Consider the following 13,913-nt stretch of genomic DNA (forward strand, 5'->3'; position numbering starts at 1 on the left):
GTATATTTATATCAGTTTTTCTTTGTTTATTCATCTGTTTCTGGACATCTAGATTGATTCTAAGTATGATTCTTTGAGTAGTGTCATAATAAACATGTGTGGGCAGGTATATCTGTAATAAAGGACTTTGACTCTTCAGATTATATACCAAACGTGTTATGACTACCTCTTATGGAAGATCTATTTTCAGTTTTTTAGGAACTTCCACAGTGATTTTGATTATTACATTTGTTGATTTGCTAATGTGTTGTTGAAATAAGTCAGAAAATATTTCAGTGAGGATGCCTATGTGCATGTTCTTTAAGGATTTTGATCTGTGGTTTTCTTTTTTGGTTGTGTTCTTATTCAGTTTTGTTATCAGGGCAATTCTACCTTCATTGAATGAAATGCAGAGAAACTAAAGCAGATACCTTAAAGCAACTGAGGCCAGTAGGAAAAGGGGACCAGGAACTAGAGAAAAGGTTAGATCAAAAAGAATTAACCTAGAAGGTAACACCCACGCACAGGAAATCAATGTGAGTCAATGCCCTGTATAGCTATCCTTATCTCAACCAGCAAAACCCCTTGTTCCTTCCTATTATTGCTTATACTCTCTCTACAACAAAATTAGAGATAAGGGCAAAATAGTTTCTGCTGGGTATTGAGGGGGGGGAGCGGGAGGGGGTGGAGTGGGTGGTAAGGGAGGGGGTGGGGGCAGGGGGGAGAAATGAACCAAGCCTTGTATGCACATATGAATAATAAAAGAAAAATGAAAAAAAAAAAAAAGAAAGGTTCTTTTTTTTATTTTGAGGACTAGTTTGAGGAACGTTACTTCTTCTTTAAAGATCTGTCAAGGTACAAGAATGAATACATCCTGTCCTGGAATTTAATTTGTTTGGAGACTTTTTCTTACTGTGACAATCTCATTATTTATTACTAATTTGTTTATATTTTTAATCATGTTGGCTCTATTTTGATAGCCAATACGTTCCTAGAAATTTATCGATTTCCTCTACATTTTCTAATTTATTGGAACAGAAGTTTTCTAAATAATCCCTACAGATTTTCATTTTTTTCTTCAGTAGTACCTGTTATAATATGCCCCCTTTTCTCTCTAGTTCTATAGGTTGACGTTTCCTCTCTGCTTCTTTTGGTAGTTTTGATAAGATTTTGTCAATCTCATTAAAACTTTCAGAGAATCAATCCTTTATTTCATTGTTCTTTGTATTATTCTTTTGGCTTCAATTTCAATCGCTGCAGCTCTGATTTCTTTTCTTTACTACTCCTGGGCTTTGTTTTGCTTGTTCTTCTTTTCCTAAGACTCCGAGATGCATCTTTAGGTGTTTTATTTGAGAACTCTATTTTAATCAAAAAACTCCTAACTACAAACTTCTATATTAAAACTGCCTTTACTGTATCTAACCAATTCTGATAATTTGTGTTTTCATTGTCACTTGATTTTAGAAATTTCTTGATTTCCATCATGACTTTTTTAGTGACCCACTGATCATTCAAAACTATGTTGTTGGACTTCAATTTGTTTGTATAATGTCTGCAGTTTCTTTTGCTGTTGAGTTCTATTTTTATTCCAGTATTATCTGACAAGACACCAGAAATTTTTTCTATTCTTTTGTATTGGTTGAGATTTTCTTTTTAGCTTGAAATGTGGCTTATTTTGGAGAAAGCTCAATGAGATGCTGAAAAGAATGTGTATTCCATAATTGTTGGATGGAATATTGTTTAAATGTCTGTTAAGTCCATTTGTCCTATATTGTAGTTTAGCCCTCAAGTTTCTTGGTTGACTTATTTTCTAGATGACCTACCCATGGGTGAAAGTGTGGTTTGTAATTCACCCACTGTTATTGTGGTGGAGGCTTTCTGTCTCTTTATATGCAGTAGTATTTGTATTATAAAATTAGGTACAATAACTATCATTTTCAAACCTTATGTAACTTGATGTGTTGTTCTTTTACCAATTTTTATCGAGTTTTTTTGGTCTTCTGACATGTTTTGACTTGAATAGTTTGAGATTCTATACCTGAGTTCTTCCTTTGACATCAAAAATAATCAAGTTTGGGACTAGAGTGAAAAAGATGTGTGTAATAAAAAACAGAAGAAATGTTTCAATATTTAAACAGTGAAAAGGGGTAAAGCAGGAAAAAATTGGAGCATGAGGGCCATAATTGCAACAAAAAGTAAGAGAAAGATTATCTCTTTCTCTATCCATCATCTATCTAGATGTTTTTATTTCTTTGTTTATGTATATTACTTTCTCGCTCTCAACACACTCCTACACACATATGTATATTTGCACACACATATCAATCTCCAATCAGCAAATATCATAAAATATCTTAGCAATAATAGTAAAAATATAAAAGAAAGGCATTTTCTAGGCTGTTTTGGTCATATAATCAAGAGCATATATGCACTACCTTTTCTAATCTCCACTTGTTTCTGTGTCTTCCTGGGCTATGCACCCCTTGGAGAAAGCAAAGGGTGAGAGAGTTTCACCTCTTCCTCTGATTTTTATGATGCTCAGCAGTAAGCCAGTGGAAATACTTTGGGGCCAGATGTGGTGAGAATAGCTTTCAGTCCCTGCTTCTTAGTACAAGTAGTATGGAACCAAAGTTCCCTCCACTGGAGTTTACTTCAGACAGATAAACTCTACATAATCCTAGGGCATGGCTAGTATCAAGCACCATTATGGGCCTGGATCTCAGACTCCACACTAAGGCCACACAAAGGGTGAAACAACTAACAGTATTAGGTGGAAAGTCCTATGCTTTCCACCAGCCACTGTAGTTTTTCTGAGGTGCCGTTCCTGAAGGCAACCCTGTCTAGCTGCCCAGTTTTTCAACCCTTTTTAGCTGACTAACAGAGCTGCCAGTTATAAAAGGGAAAGTGAGTTTCATTGCTTTTCCTGTGTGTGACTCAAATTCCACTACATATATTTTTCAATGAACTTTCATTTGTTACGTTCTGTTGGGGCCACACTTAGTCACAAGGTAGATGCTGTCTGGGACACTATGGCAATAATTGCTGTGAGTTCTAATTGAAAGTAGGATGTAGGGTCTTGTTTTCAAAGAGACAAAACTTGGGTGCAACTTTCTTAAGGTGGTTCCCAAGTATAGCACCAGGCTTTTACCTTGAAACACAGAATACTTCTCAAGTGTGAGCATGTGGTTTAGTTCCCTGATCAGCTAAGTACAGATGCATTTCTGTTCTGTGTCTTGTGTCTGTGTCAATTTTTCCTTACTAGGTCTCCACTGTTGCTCCTCCTCTTTATCATGACACTTGACAACTTGGGCTTACTGCTAATGTGCTGGTTTTGCCCTCTATTCCAATAACTAGAGTGGTTTTTTCCAAGTCTTCGTTTGTTCAATGTTAAACTTCTCTGAATAATTCAATCAGCAACCTCACTAAGAATGTTTTTCCTGGCTGATTTGAATCTGAGCTGTTGAGAAGCTGGAAAGGGTGCCTTGAAACTAATCTGCCATCTTGGCTTCTCTTACTAGTTGTTTTTATTCTCTTATTTATTCATTGTCTAAATTCTTACTTTGTGCATGTATGGTTTCACAAATTTTATTTACGTCTTAAGCATTTATTCTTATAATTTATTGAAATTCACTGTTGGGAACCAAAAGTCACAGTCTGACAAGATCGCTGTGGCTTAGCAGCATTCCAAAAAGGTCAGAATCTACAGGTGCACCATGTCTCTGTCACACTGGGATGGAACGCTAAATGGTTTCCCTTGACTGAAAAGAAGTTTAACTTAGTCAAAGACACTGGCAGTAAGAATACAGGATGGCAAAAACAGAAAGGTTGTAACTAAGTCAGAGTATTTTGATGTTTAAGTCTCTTCCTCTTTTGTACAAAGCTTGCTGAGAAAAATAAAGCTTTGCCAGTTGGTCATCAACCTGTTGACCCTCTCCATATGTGTTTTGTCATTCCCTTCTTCAATGAGTGAGTCCCTCTGTGTGTCCTGTCTTGTTCATTCCTGCCCTGAGCCCTTTCGGGTCAAGGACCTCTGCGATCCTGGTAATTCACTAAGAAGATCATCCATCTTTGCATGGTGTTTCATAGAGTTCCATTTCTTTAGGTTTATCACTTGAGTTTATTAATTATTTTTGGAGGTGACATGATTTCCTGAGTCTTTGTAATTGTTGTGTGCTTACATTGGAGTTTTTTGCCTTAAAATAATTAAATATATAGTCTCCTCTTCTGGTTTACATTTCTATGAATACATATGGTTGTATGTATTTATCATATATGAATACTCATATCTATATAATACTTAAATAATATATTAATTAATGCTAATATGTATATGCTATATTTGAAAATTATAAATAGTTGTTGTATATTAATATATTTATACATAAATATATATAAATATAACTATATATGTTTACAAAGGTAGATCTTCACCATTTAGTTCAGCCTTTGACTCTGGATGGACTGGGTGGTACAGCCATGGCAGTTATAGCCTGTATTTATGTTTGCTAGATAACTGATATGTTACCTTTCTTCTGAGTTCACACAGATCACATGGCTGGTGCTCCATATCTGATGAGAACATTGGCTGAGATTCCTGTGCAGTGAGGCAGAGATGCTGGATGGGTGCTTTGATTGCATTTGATTGGTTCAAGCCACAGTACGTATTTGCTGGCCAATGGTAGTACTATTAGTTTTGTTGTTGAAAAGAGTTTCAAGAGGACACTTGAGGATAAATGGAGACATTGGCCAGCTGGAACAGGACCAAGTGGTATGCTCAGTAGAACTGTGTTTGCTTCCCTGCCTAGACAAGGCTTTTGTGTGTACTTTCTGGCTGATATCAGCACTGTTTAAATTCCAGGCTGTGGCAGAACTATGTCCTGATGTTTGTTAAAATGTGCAAAGGTTGCCTTTCACCTAGTGTGTGACCTTGTATAGAGTCTGAAGCTGACTGTTTAGTGATTCAAGCTAAGTAGAAGTTTCCATTGCTTCTTGAAGTGATCAGTGTTCCTTTGCCAACTGGACTGCACTATTTTAAAACAATAATTAGGCACAGCGCATGGAGAACTACCACCAAGATCTAGGATTGGTTAGTGTGGTCTCCATTTCTTGCTTTGTTCTTACCTTGCCCCAGATGGTCTAGGCACATGTTTACCCTTACTTTCCCTTGGAGTGAGATTGAAGAAGTTTGTTTTGAAACTTCTTGAAATGTTACAGAAGACAGGTGTCTGCTAAGAGCTCCTCTTTACCACTGTAGAAAGCGTGTACCCTAAGATTCTCTCTGTGTAGACTATGCTAACATGGGACAGGGGAAGAGCAATACATTCAAAGTGAGACCATTTCTCTGTCGATGAAGATTTTAGATCTGTCAAAGAAGGTTAGATCAAAAAGAATTAACCTAGAAGGTAACACCCATGCACAGGAAATCAATGTGTGCAGTCAATGCCCTGTATAGCTATCCTTATCTCAACCAGCAAAAACCCTTGTCCCTTCCTGTTATTGCTTATAATCTCTCTACAACAAAATTGTCCCTTCCTGTTATTGCTTATAATCTCTCTACAACAAAATTAGAAATAAGGGCAAAATAGTTTCTGCTGGGTATTGAGGGGTTGGGGGGGAGAGGGAGGGGGCGGAGTGGGTGGTAAGGGAGGGGGTGGGGGCAGGGGGGAGAAATGAACCAAGCCTTGTATGCACATATGAATAATAAAAGAAAAAGGAAAAAAAATAAGGCCTATTTCCAAGTTTTGGGATATTGCTGTCTGTGAATAGTTGCCAGTTCAATGTTCTATGGGTCAGTAATGTTTGAAACTTATAGTCTGTCTTCTTGCCAGTATGAATCTTTCTGAAGGTGTTCAAGCTCTGGAGGAATTGAGCTCAATGCTCAGAGCTTACTTAAGTGGAAAATAAGAATGAATACAGGGAAATGAGGGAATAACAGATAGGACCTACAATTCAGTAACAAGTTCAGAAAAAAATTTTAAGAATTTTTTCCCAACTTCTTTGGGAAATGGAGAGATGTAGGGAAGTCATTGTATTATACTCTCTATTGTTTATGATGTGAGAAAGTATGAGCAATTCTGAATGTTTTCAGCTTGAGAATAATGTGATTTCCAGTATTTAATGAATGTCTGCTATGTGTTTTGTACTGTACTTACCAACAGGAACAATCAGGAATTAAAGCAGAACAATGTATATTATTAACTTATATATCATTTATACAAGCAATATAAGCTATATAATTTCTAGTTTATGGAGTAACAAAGCCATTAAAAAGAGAAAAAACATTCCTAATGAGTGTTATGAGGGAGTATACATGGAAAACAATGAGAACATGAGTATCAATTATCCCCAATTTTTAGTATATGTATTTAAGATGTTTTACTTTACACTAATGTAAAAGTAGCACATGCTTAACAGAAAATCTGCTTTGAATTTGGATTTTTATCATTTCCCTGGCTAGTGAAAAGTGCTCTGATATTCTTCTCATACTCAAGTATAAGCTAATATCAGTATTCTGAGCACATTTCAGGTAGGCTCTGCCAAGCTATGATGTTTGGTAAGTGTAATGAAAGCACTTTGAATTAGGATATTTTCAATTTATAATGAATGAATATGAACATAGCCCTATTTTCACACCTGACATTCGACTGTTTCCCATATTTGGAACATTATTTTTAACCATTTTCTTATATTTTTCCATTTAATCACCACAACAAACCAATGAAACATATGCAGTTGTTGCCACCCCAATTTTATAAAGCTATACCTGAGTTACAGAGATGTCATATAACTTGTCCAGGTATTGTAATTAAGAAGTATTGGGAGATTATTCAGACACAGACAATGTAATGCTACAGATCCCATTCTTTTCTGAGGAGTTTAGAAATTTTTGATCTCATTAAGTTAAGAAGTTTACAGTTAAGAACTCAACAAGAAATGCAGGAAAAATTTCCAATAAGTGTTTTAAAACCTTTAATAGAGACATAATAATTAGTGACAATTTTGAAGATATCTCAGGAGAGTAAATATCTAGAATTATTGCATTTCTTGAAATACTTTAGATGAAGAACTATGGAAGCCTGGAAGTGAAATCTATAGAATATTACCATTAAAGATATGAGGATAAAGAGATAAAAAAACAAACAGTAGATTTCCCTCAAGAGATCAAGGTGATGTGGAGATTGGACTCTAATATTGACTCAAACATGGAGGTTGTACAATCCCTAAAGAGAAAGGAACACAGGAGTCCCAAAGGAACTAAGAATACTAAGTAGTCTAATATGTGAACACAATCTCCTTATTTCATTTTGGTACCTGGAATCTGTTCTCAGGAAGAAAATGAGAAATTGTCGATGTAGATATCCAAGATCACTACATCTATAAATTGATGCAAAATGTTTAGGAGGCTCATCAGGTATCATATGTAATAATAAAAATGGCTGTTTCTTTTTCACTTATGCTTCAGAGGACTAAGGCTCATCTTTATAGACATTACTAGCAGCTCAGAAATATTTTTAGGGAATTTGAAAACTTATGTTTGTGCTACCTTTTCTTAGAATCAAAGGAACCAAAACTTCAGAGTCAGATCTTGCTCTGCCTGCCAGGACTACAGGGCAAATCTCACTGATGCAGAATTGTCAAGGTTGATTCTCCTAAGAGGGTAAGTTTTTGAATCTATATTAATGCCTTACTTTTTATGTTACATGTTTATTGAGATATCAATATAGAAAGGATATATATGAAGTATACAACTTATTATTTAACAAATACATCATAAAATTATACCAAAATCTATCACCTCTACATAGTGACCCTCATCTGTTTTTCTGTTAAATGTGTATGCACATGTTGAGAAGGTAATTTTAAGATGTCTCCACTTAACACACTCCAAATATACAATAGAATATTACATTGTGTTAACAGATTATACATTAGAGCTCCAGAACACATGTTACATGATTGAACCTTATTACTCCTGGTGAGCATCAACTGATTTTCCCTGTCATTGGGCATGGCTACAAATATCCTATTCCTTGCTTAAATAAATGTAACTGGTTGCAGTGTCTTAGTAAGTTTTCTCTCCATGGACTCTTGAGTGTTTTGCTGTGACATGGGAGTGAACATGATTTTACTCCTAAACTCTGCTTCCTTGGTTTTGGATTAGAAACAGTGTTTATGGTTCCAATACTGGCAGAATCCGGTCTGCATAGAAGGTCAGCATAAGGTTACTGAGGTGTCTGCCTTCAACTTTACCAGTGGAGGGAGGGCTCAAGCAATGAAGAAATGATGATTTAAGAAAAGGGCAATGAAATCCTGATCTGACCATTTGTCCCTTCTTCTATAGTTTCACTAAAAGTCCTGTTTGAACATGAGAGCATAGACCTTAACTATGTAGGCTAAGTTGTTGATGTGCTCACACACAGCACAACAATAAAAAAAGACAGTAAAAAATAATTTTAAGAAGGAAAAAACCATTAATAAGGGGAAAACAATGTCATTCAGTGTCAGGGTAGAATTAGAGGCAAGTTCTCAGGATGGAATATCAGCTTCAAATGCTTCCACATAACCTTCACATTTATGGTTGAAGATACTGTTGGAGAGTTGCATTTTCCTCTAATGTTCCTCTTTTTCCTATTTCCACAGACCCTTTTACAGAATGGGCCCTGCAAATAACACTTTGGTGACTGAATTCATTCTGGTGGGGTTAACAGACCAGCCTAACCTTCAAGTACCACTGTTCTTTCTGTTTCTATCGATGTATATGGTCACTTCCTTGGGAAATTCCGGCTTGATAATTATCATTGTGCTGAATTCACACCTTCACACCCCCATGTACTTTTTCCTCTTTAACTTGGCCTTCATAGACCTCTGTTATTCTTCTATGGTTACACCCAAAATGCTGATGAACTTCATATTAAGCAAGAATGTTATCTGTTATATGGGATGTATGACTCAGCTCTACTTTTTTTGTTTTTTTATCATTTCTGAGTCCTATGTGTTAATGTCAATGGCCTATGATTGCTATGTAGCCATCTGCAATCCACTTTTGTATAACACTGCCATGTCCCCTAAGGTGTGTTCCTACCTTATCGTTGGTTCCTACTTGATTGCATTTTCTGATGCCATGATCCACACTGGATGTGTCCTGAGACTGACCTTCCGTGATGGAAACACCATCAACCACTATTCCTGTGATGTCCTCCCTTTGCTCCAGCTCTCCTGCACCAGTACCTATGTTAATGAGGTAGAGATTTTCCTTGTAGGGGGGAAAGATATCACTGTACCAACTCTCATCATCTTTACCTCACATGGTTTCATTCTTTCTAGCATGTTCAAAATAAGGTCCACTGAGGGCAGGTCCCAAGCCTTCAACACCTGTAGTTCCCATATAATTGCTGTTTCTTTGTTTTTTGGATCAGGTGCATTTATGTATCTCAAGCCCTCCTCAGTTGGGTCTATGGATGAGGGAAAAATCTCTTCTGTCTTTTACACAATTGTTGTTCCTATGATGAACCCCTTAATCTATAGTTTGAGAAACAAAGATGTTAAAGTTGCCCTGAAACAAACCATAAGCATGAGAAAGTTTTGATCAGAAACCTTATCTTTCTATTCCTGTAGCAAAGGGAGATTTTGCATGTTTAATTAGCTTTCTTTGTCTTCTTTTATTTTCTGTGGGGAAGGAAATCTGGGGCCTGCTTCATTTTCAATTCTTTTTACAGTAGTAGGTTTTCTTTTTTACCTTACATTTTGCATAATTTACTTTAACTATTTTAACTGTCTAATAATGACGTTAAGCAAGTAATTTCTTTTTATTTTCACTGTGGAATTTATCTCGAAAAAACTAAAAAAATTTCTGCCAGTGATTAAATTCATACTGGACTAACAGTGTGCCATCAGGCAGGACAGTTCATGTTTGTCACTTGAAATGAAGCATAGGGCAGATAATCTATCTCCCCTGTGGTCTTTCTAGCCTGCACTTACTTGGCAAGAATCATTCACTTTCAAATGCCAGTGTTTTATAAGACAGCTATTTCTGTGTAGACTATTAAATACAACTCACATTGCAGCTACAAATAGTATGCATTAATATTTTTTCAACTGTGTTATACTTACATTGTAAATATGTTTTTACACATTCTAGATTATTAACAGGTATTTACTGTATGAACATGATGTTGAAGCTCAAAAAGATGAAAACAATACAGTCTGTCAGATTCTTAAATAAATGGTTCAGAATAAACTGACAATGTTTTTATTTCAAGACTACAACTCATTCAAGTCTATTCTCTGTCTACTTCATTTTATTAGTCTTATTGCATAAACAGGAAGCATGAGGTAACATTTATCCTTTGGAATTTGACAGTGCTTTTTTTTTTAGATGATACATAATTCATTTATTGCTTTTCTTTACATTGATTTTTGTTGTTTAAGAAAACCATTTCACAGTTCTTTTTCTTGGGATACAGATCCTTTTGGACCAGTATATTTGAAAGATGATTGGCTCAACTTGGGAACTTTGGTGTTTTTTGTTTTGTTTTGTTTCTTTTTTGAGTCAGGATCTTGCTAAAAGACCAGTCCCTACAGGGACTCACAAAACTCCTGCCTCTGAACTACTGAGCTAAGAGACATGCAAACCAAAGCAGCTTAAAAAGAGGGCTTAATTTTATTGTTGTTGTTTGTTTCTTTCCTTTTCATTTTTTCTTTCAGATAAGGTCTCCTTATGTACCAAGGAACTCCTGAGTGCTGAGATTACAGGCATAAATTGCAACACCCAACTTTGGATTTGAGATTTGTTTTAAATGAAGTTGGCATGTTTTCAGTGTCTTTAGTTGAAAGTAAGGGACTTGGTTGAGAATAGATCTCTTAGTCTAGGGACTAATGAGACATCTACCGAATAAAACAGAGATCTCTGTTTGAAGAATGATAAATGAAATTTTAAATAGCATTTTCATCTGAATTTGTATTCTATAGAGTACTCTAATTAAAACTTCTAATCTGTGATGGTCCTAGGTTCACAGTGTTTGGGGAGTGAAAGTGCTCTGGACAAATTTGGGTGGGCACCAGTCAAATGTGAAACACAATTTAAGGACTTTAGAGAGTAAAATAATGGGAAAATGGATGCTCCCATTGTCTACTCTGTTTGTGGAAGGCACTAGAAATATTTAGTGATTATAGGATTTCTCTAGTTATGATGTATGGTTGTTATTTGGTACTAAAGAGAGGTTCAGACCAGAGGATACGAGGACCTAGAAACAACTACAGTACTCCTGTCTTTCTTGGCTTTCCTGTGCTGTTCCCATATAGAAGATAAGGTATTGAAATGTCACATTTCAATAGGGAGAGCAATGAGAATTTGAAAGGTATATTTGGTGAATAAAACAAAATGTGACAAAATATTTTTGTATGATGATCAGTTTTCCTATTGAGAAATCAGGCAAACAATGAGTAAGCTGATTTATTTTTGCATACTGGGGTCTTAACCTAAGGTCTTGCCTGGATTTGTGAGAGAAGTGACTACAACTTGATGCACACCTCCAGCCCTTTTTGCTTTATTTTTCACATAGGGTCTCACTTTGTTTATTGTTTTGTTTGACCCTCCTAACTATGCTGTCCCCACAGCCGGGATTACATTTTTTTGCCACTAAATCCAGCTTTCAGCAGACTGGCATCAAACTGTGATCCTCATGATCTCTGCTCCCTGAGTAGGTGGGATTACTGGCATGGTCACTGTGCTCAACCTGCAAAATTTTTAACTGAAATATTTCCTAAGATTGATACAATTAACATATACTATTGTTCCATTCAATGTTTATGTATTGTGAAATTTAGCATAAGTGGTTTCTTGGTTTTAGATGTAAAACATAGCTAAGCATTTGGTTTATGGTTTGAAGTGTCCACTTCTCCATTCAATAGTTCAATATCAGCATTATTTACTTTTACTCAGAGTGCTCCATAAATTAGAATCAAATTTGGTTGAAAATTGTTGTCTTGCAGTGTCCCTTTTGAAAAATTGCTTTCTTTATTGAATAAATCCGTATTTCAGGAAGAAAGTAATACATGTACTATGTTGTGCCATTTGTAGACATGACAAGGTTGTGTGTACTCCATACGCATTTCATTACAATTTGAAGTTATCAAGAATGGACTAAACTCTATCACCAATAGTTCAATTGATTAACCTCAAAATACAAATTACGCCTGTTTTATTTTCAGAAAGATTAACTTCCTTTAAAATTTAAGCTCATACTTTCACCCTTTTTTGTAAAACTCACTTGTAAGGTTTAAATACACTTTCTAAAAGTTAAGGACATTGAACATTGATAAAAGGTATTGTGGCTAATTTAATAAGCAAAATTAGCTCTGTGTGTCTATTTGGATTTTTTTTAAAAGGAAGGCAACCTTGTCTGGATATTTACATGAAATAGATAGAGGTATTCATAGTTTTTTTTCATTTATTGTATTATGTGAATTGCCATAAAGAGAGTATAGAGAAAATGTAATTCTATTGACATAGTCATAGCAGAGTGTTAAAATTGAAGAAAATATATTTTCTTTTGCCATTGTTGTAGGGGAATGATGTTTCTACACTAGTGTGAAATATTGGGCTTTATGGGTTGTAACAAAAAATGATTCCACTAGCTAAAAATGGGAAAGAAAATTTCCTGATTAAACCCTGAATTTGCTTAACAGAAACTTTCTGCAACCAGGCTGCTTTAGTTGCTCAGGATTAGTTTTACAATGACCATGAACAGGTGCTTGCTGGTAGAAGACAGATGAAATCGGAAGTAAAAGGGGCTTTCAATCCTGTATGTTTTGCTTCTTCCCCACATGTTAATAAACCTTTTTATTTCACTTTTGAGTGAAATTCTATGCTATACCAAACATACACCCCCCCATACACGCATTTCAATTGTGTGTGCTTGAAATGATTGCTTAACATCAGTTATATAGCATATGGCCAAACTTTATTGTACAAGCACCTACTAGTAGATAGTTCCTGTTTCTAACTCTAGAGAGGTCAGTCTCAATTTGCTTTATCCAGTAAGAGGAAATGTTTATTGATTCAATTATTCATTCCTTTATATAAACACATGCAGAGACTCCAGAACACTTGAACAACCCTTTAGCTGAAATTAAGGGCTTGTCGTGATATGCTGTATGTCACCAACAGAAATAAAGTGCAGAGAAAGATATACAGGTAAATTTTCATAATGCCACATAATAAAGTGATCTCCTATGTGAAAATTGATTTTGTTGGCATAATGATCATGGTGAGGAACAACATGGAATTTTTCCATAAGTCTGGCAAAGCTGATTTTTGTCTCTAGAATTGGGATATCTCAATATTTAGCAGAACGTACATAAAGAGAGTGGTTCATCTGCTGGTCTCTTTTATACAAAATATGCACCTTTACACATTGAAAAATCTTCTGAGAGCAGAGACTTCATCTTTTTCTGTGAGTTTGAGGCTGGCAGAATCACCTGCACAGATTAAAAATCTCCTCAGACATAGTGTTAACCAACTTCTAAAATCAGTGCAGGTACACATGCCCATGGTACAGTGTGCCCATGAGTAGTGGTTAGGTACAGTTTCCTTCACACTGTCCTATCTGCCAGTTTCTACATTCCTTAGGTTAGATGTGGAAAATAGCAAGGGAGGGAATCACTGCTCCCACTTAGGATGCAATGATCCTGATGCTCAGATATTTTCATGACTCATTGCAATTCATAATTTGAAAGCTGTTGAACTGATACTGGGCTGTGGCATTTAAAAATTATAGAACATTTATATATATTTAAAAATTTGTGCAACATGAAAACAATGAGTTAATGAATAAAAACTCTTTAAGGACAAATAAGAACAAAATACCCCAAGTTAAAAAATGTCCAGAAAGCCTTCTTCACAATTCATTTTTCATAGCTCCAATGCTTGACTT

General features: G+C 35.6%; 1 protein-coding gene across 1 annotated transcript; it reads left to right on the plus strand.

Moving 5' to 3' along the window:
* The first annotated feature begins 8,632 nt into the window (after window positions 1-8,632).
* LOC109702076 (olfactory receptor 8B8-like) lies at window positions 8,633-9,565 on the plus strand. Its single transcript, XM_020187513.1, has one exon. It carries the CDS (start codon window positions 8,633-8,635, stop codon window positions 9,563-9,565), a length of 933 nt encoding a protein of 310 aa, XP_020043102.1.
* The last annotated feature ends 4,348 nt before the right edge of the window (window positions 9,566-13,913 follow it).

This window comes from Castor canadensis, chromosome 2 (genome assembly GCF_047511655.1).
Source record: "Castor canadensis chromosome 2, mCasCan1.hap1v2, whole genome shotgun sequence".
Classification (NCBI taxonomy): Eukaryota; Metazoa; Chordata; class Mammalia; order Rodentia; family Castoridae; genus Castor; species Castor canadensis.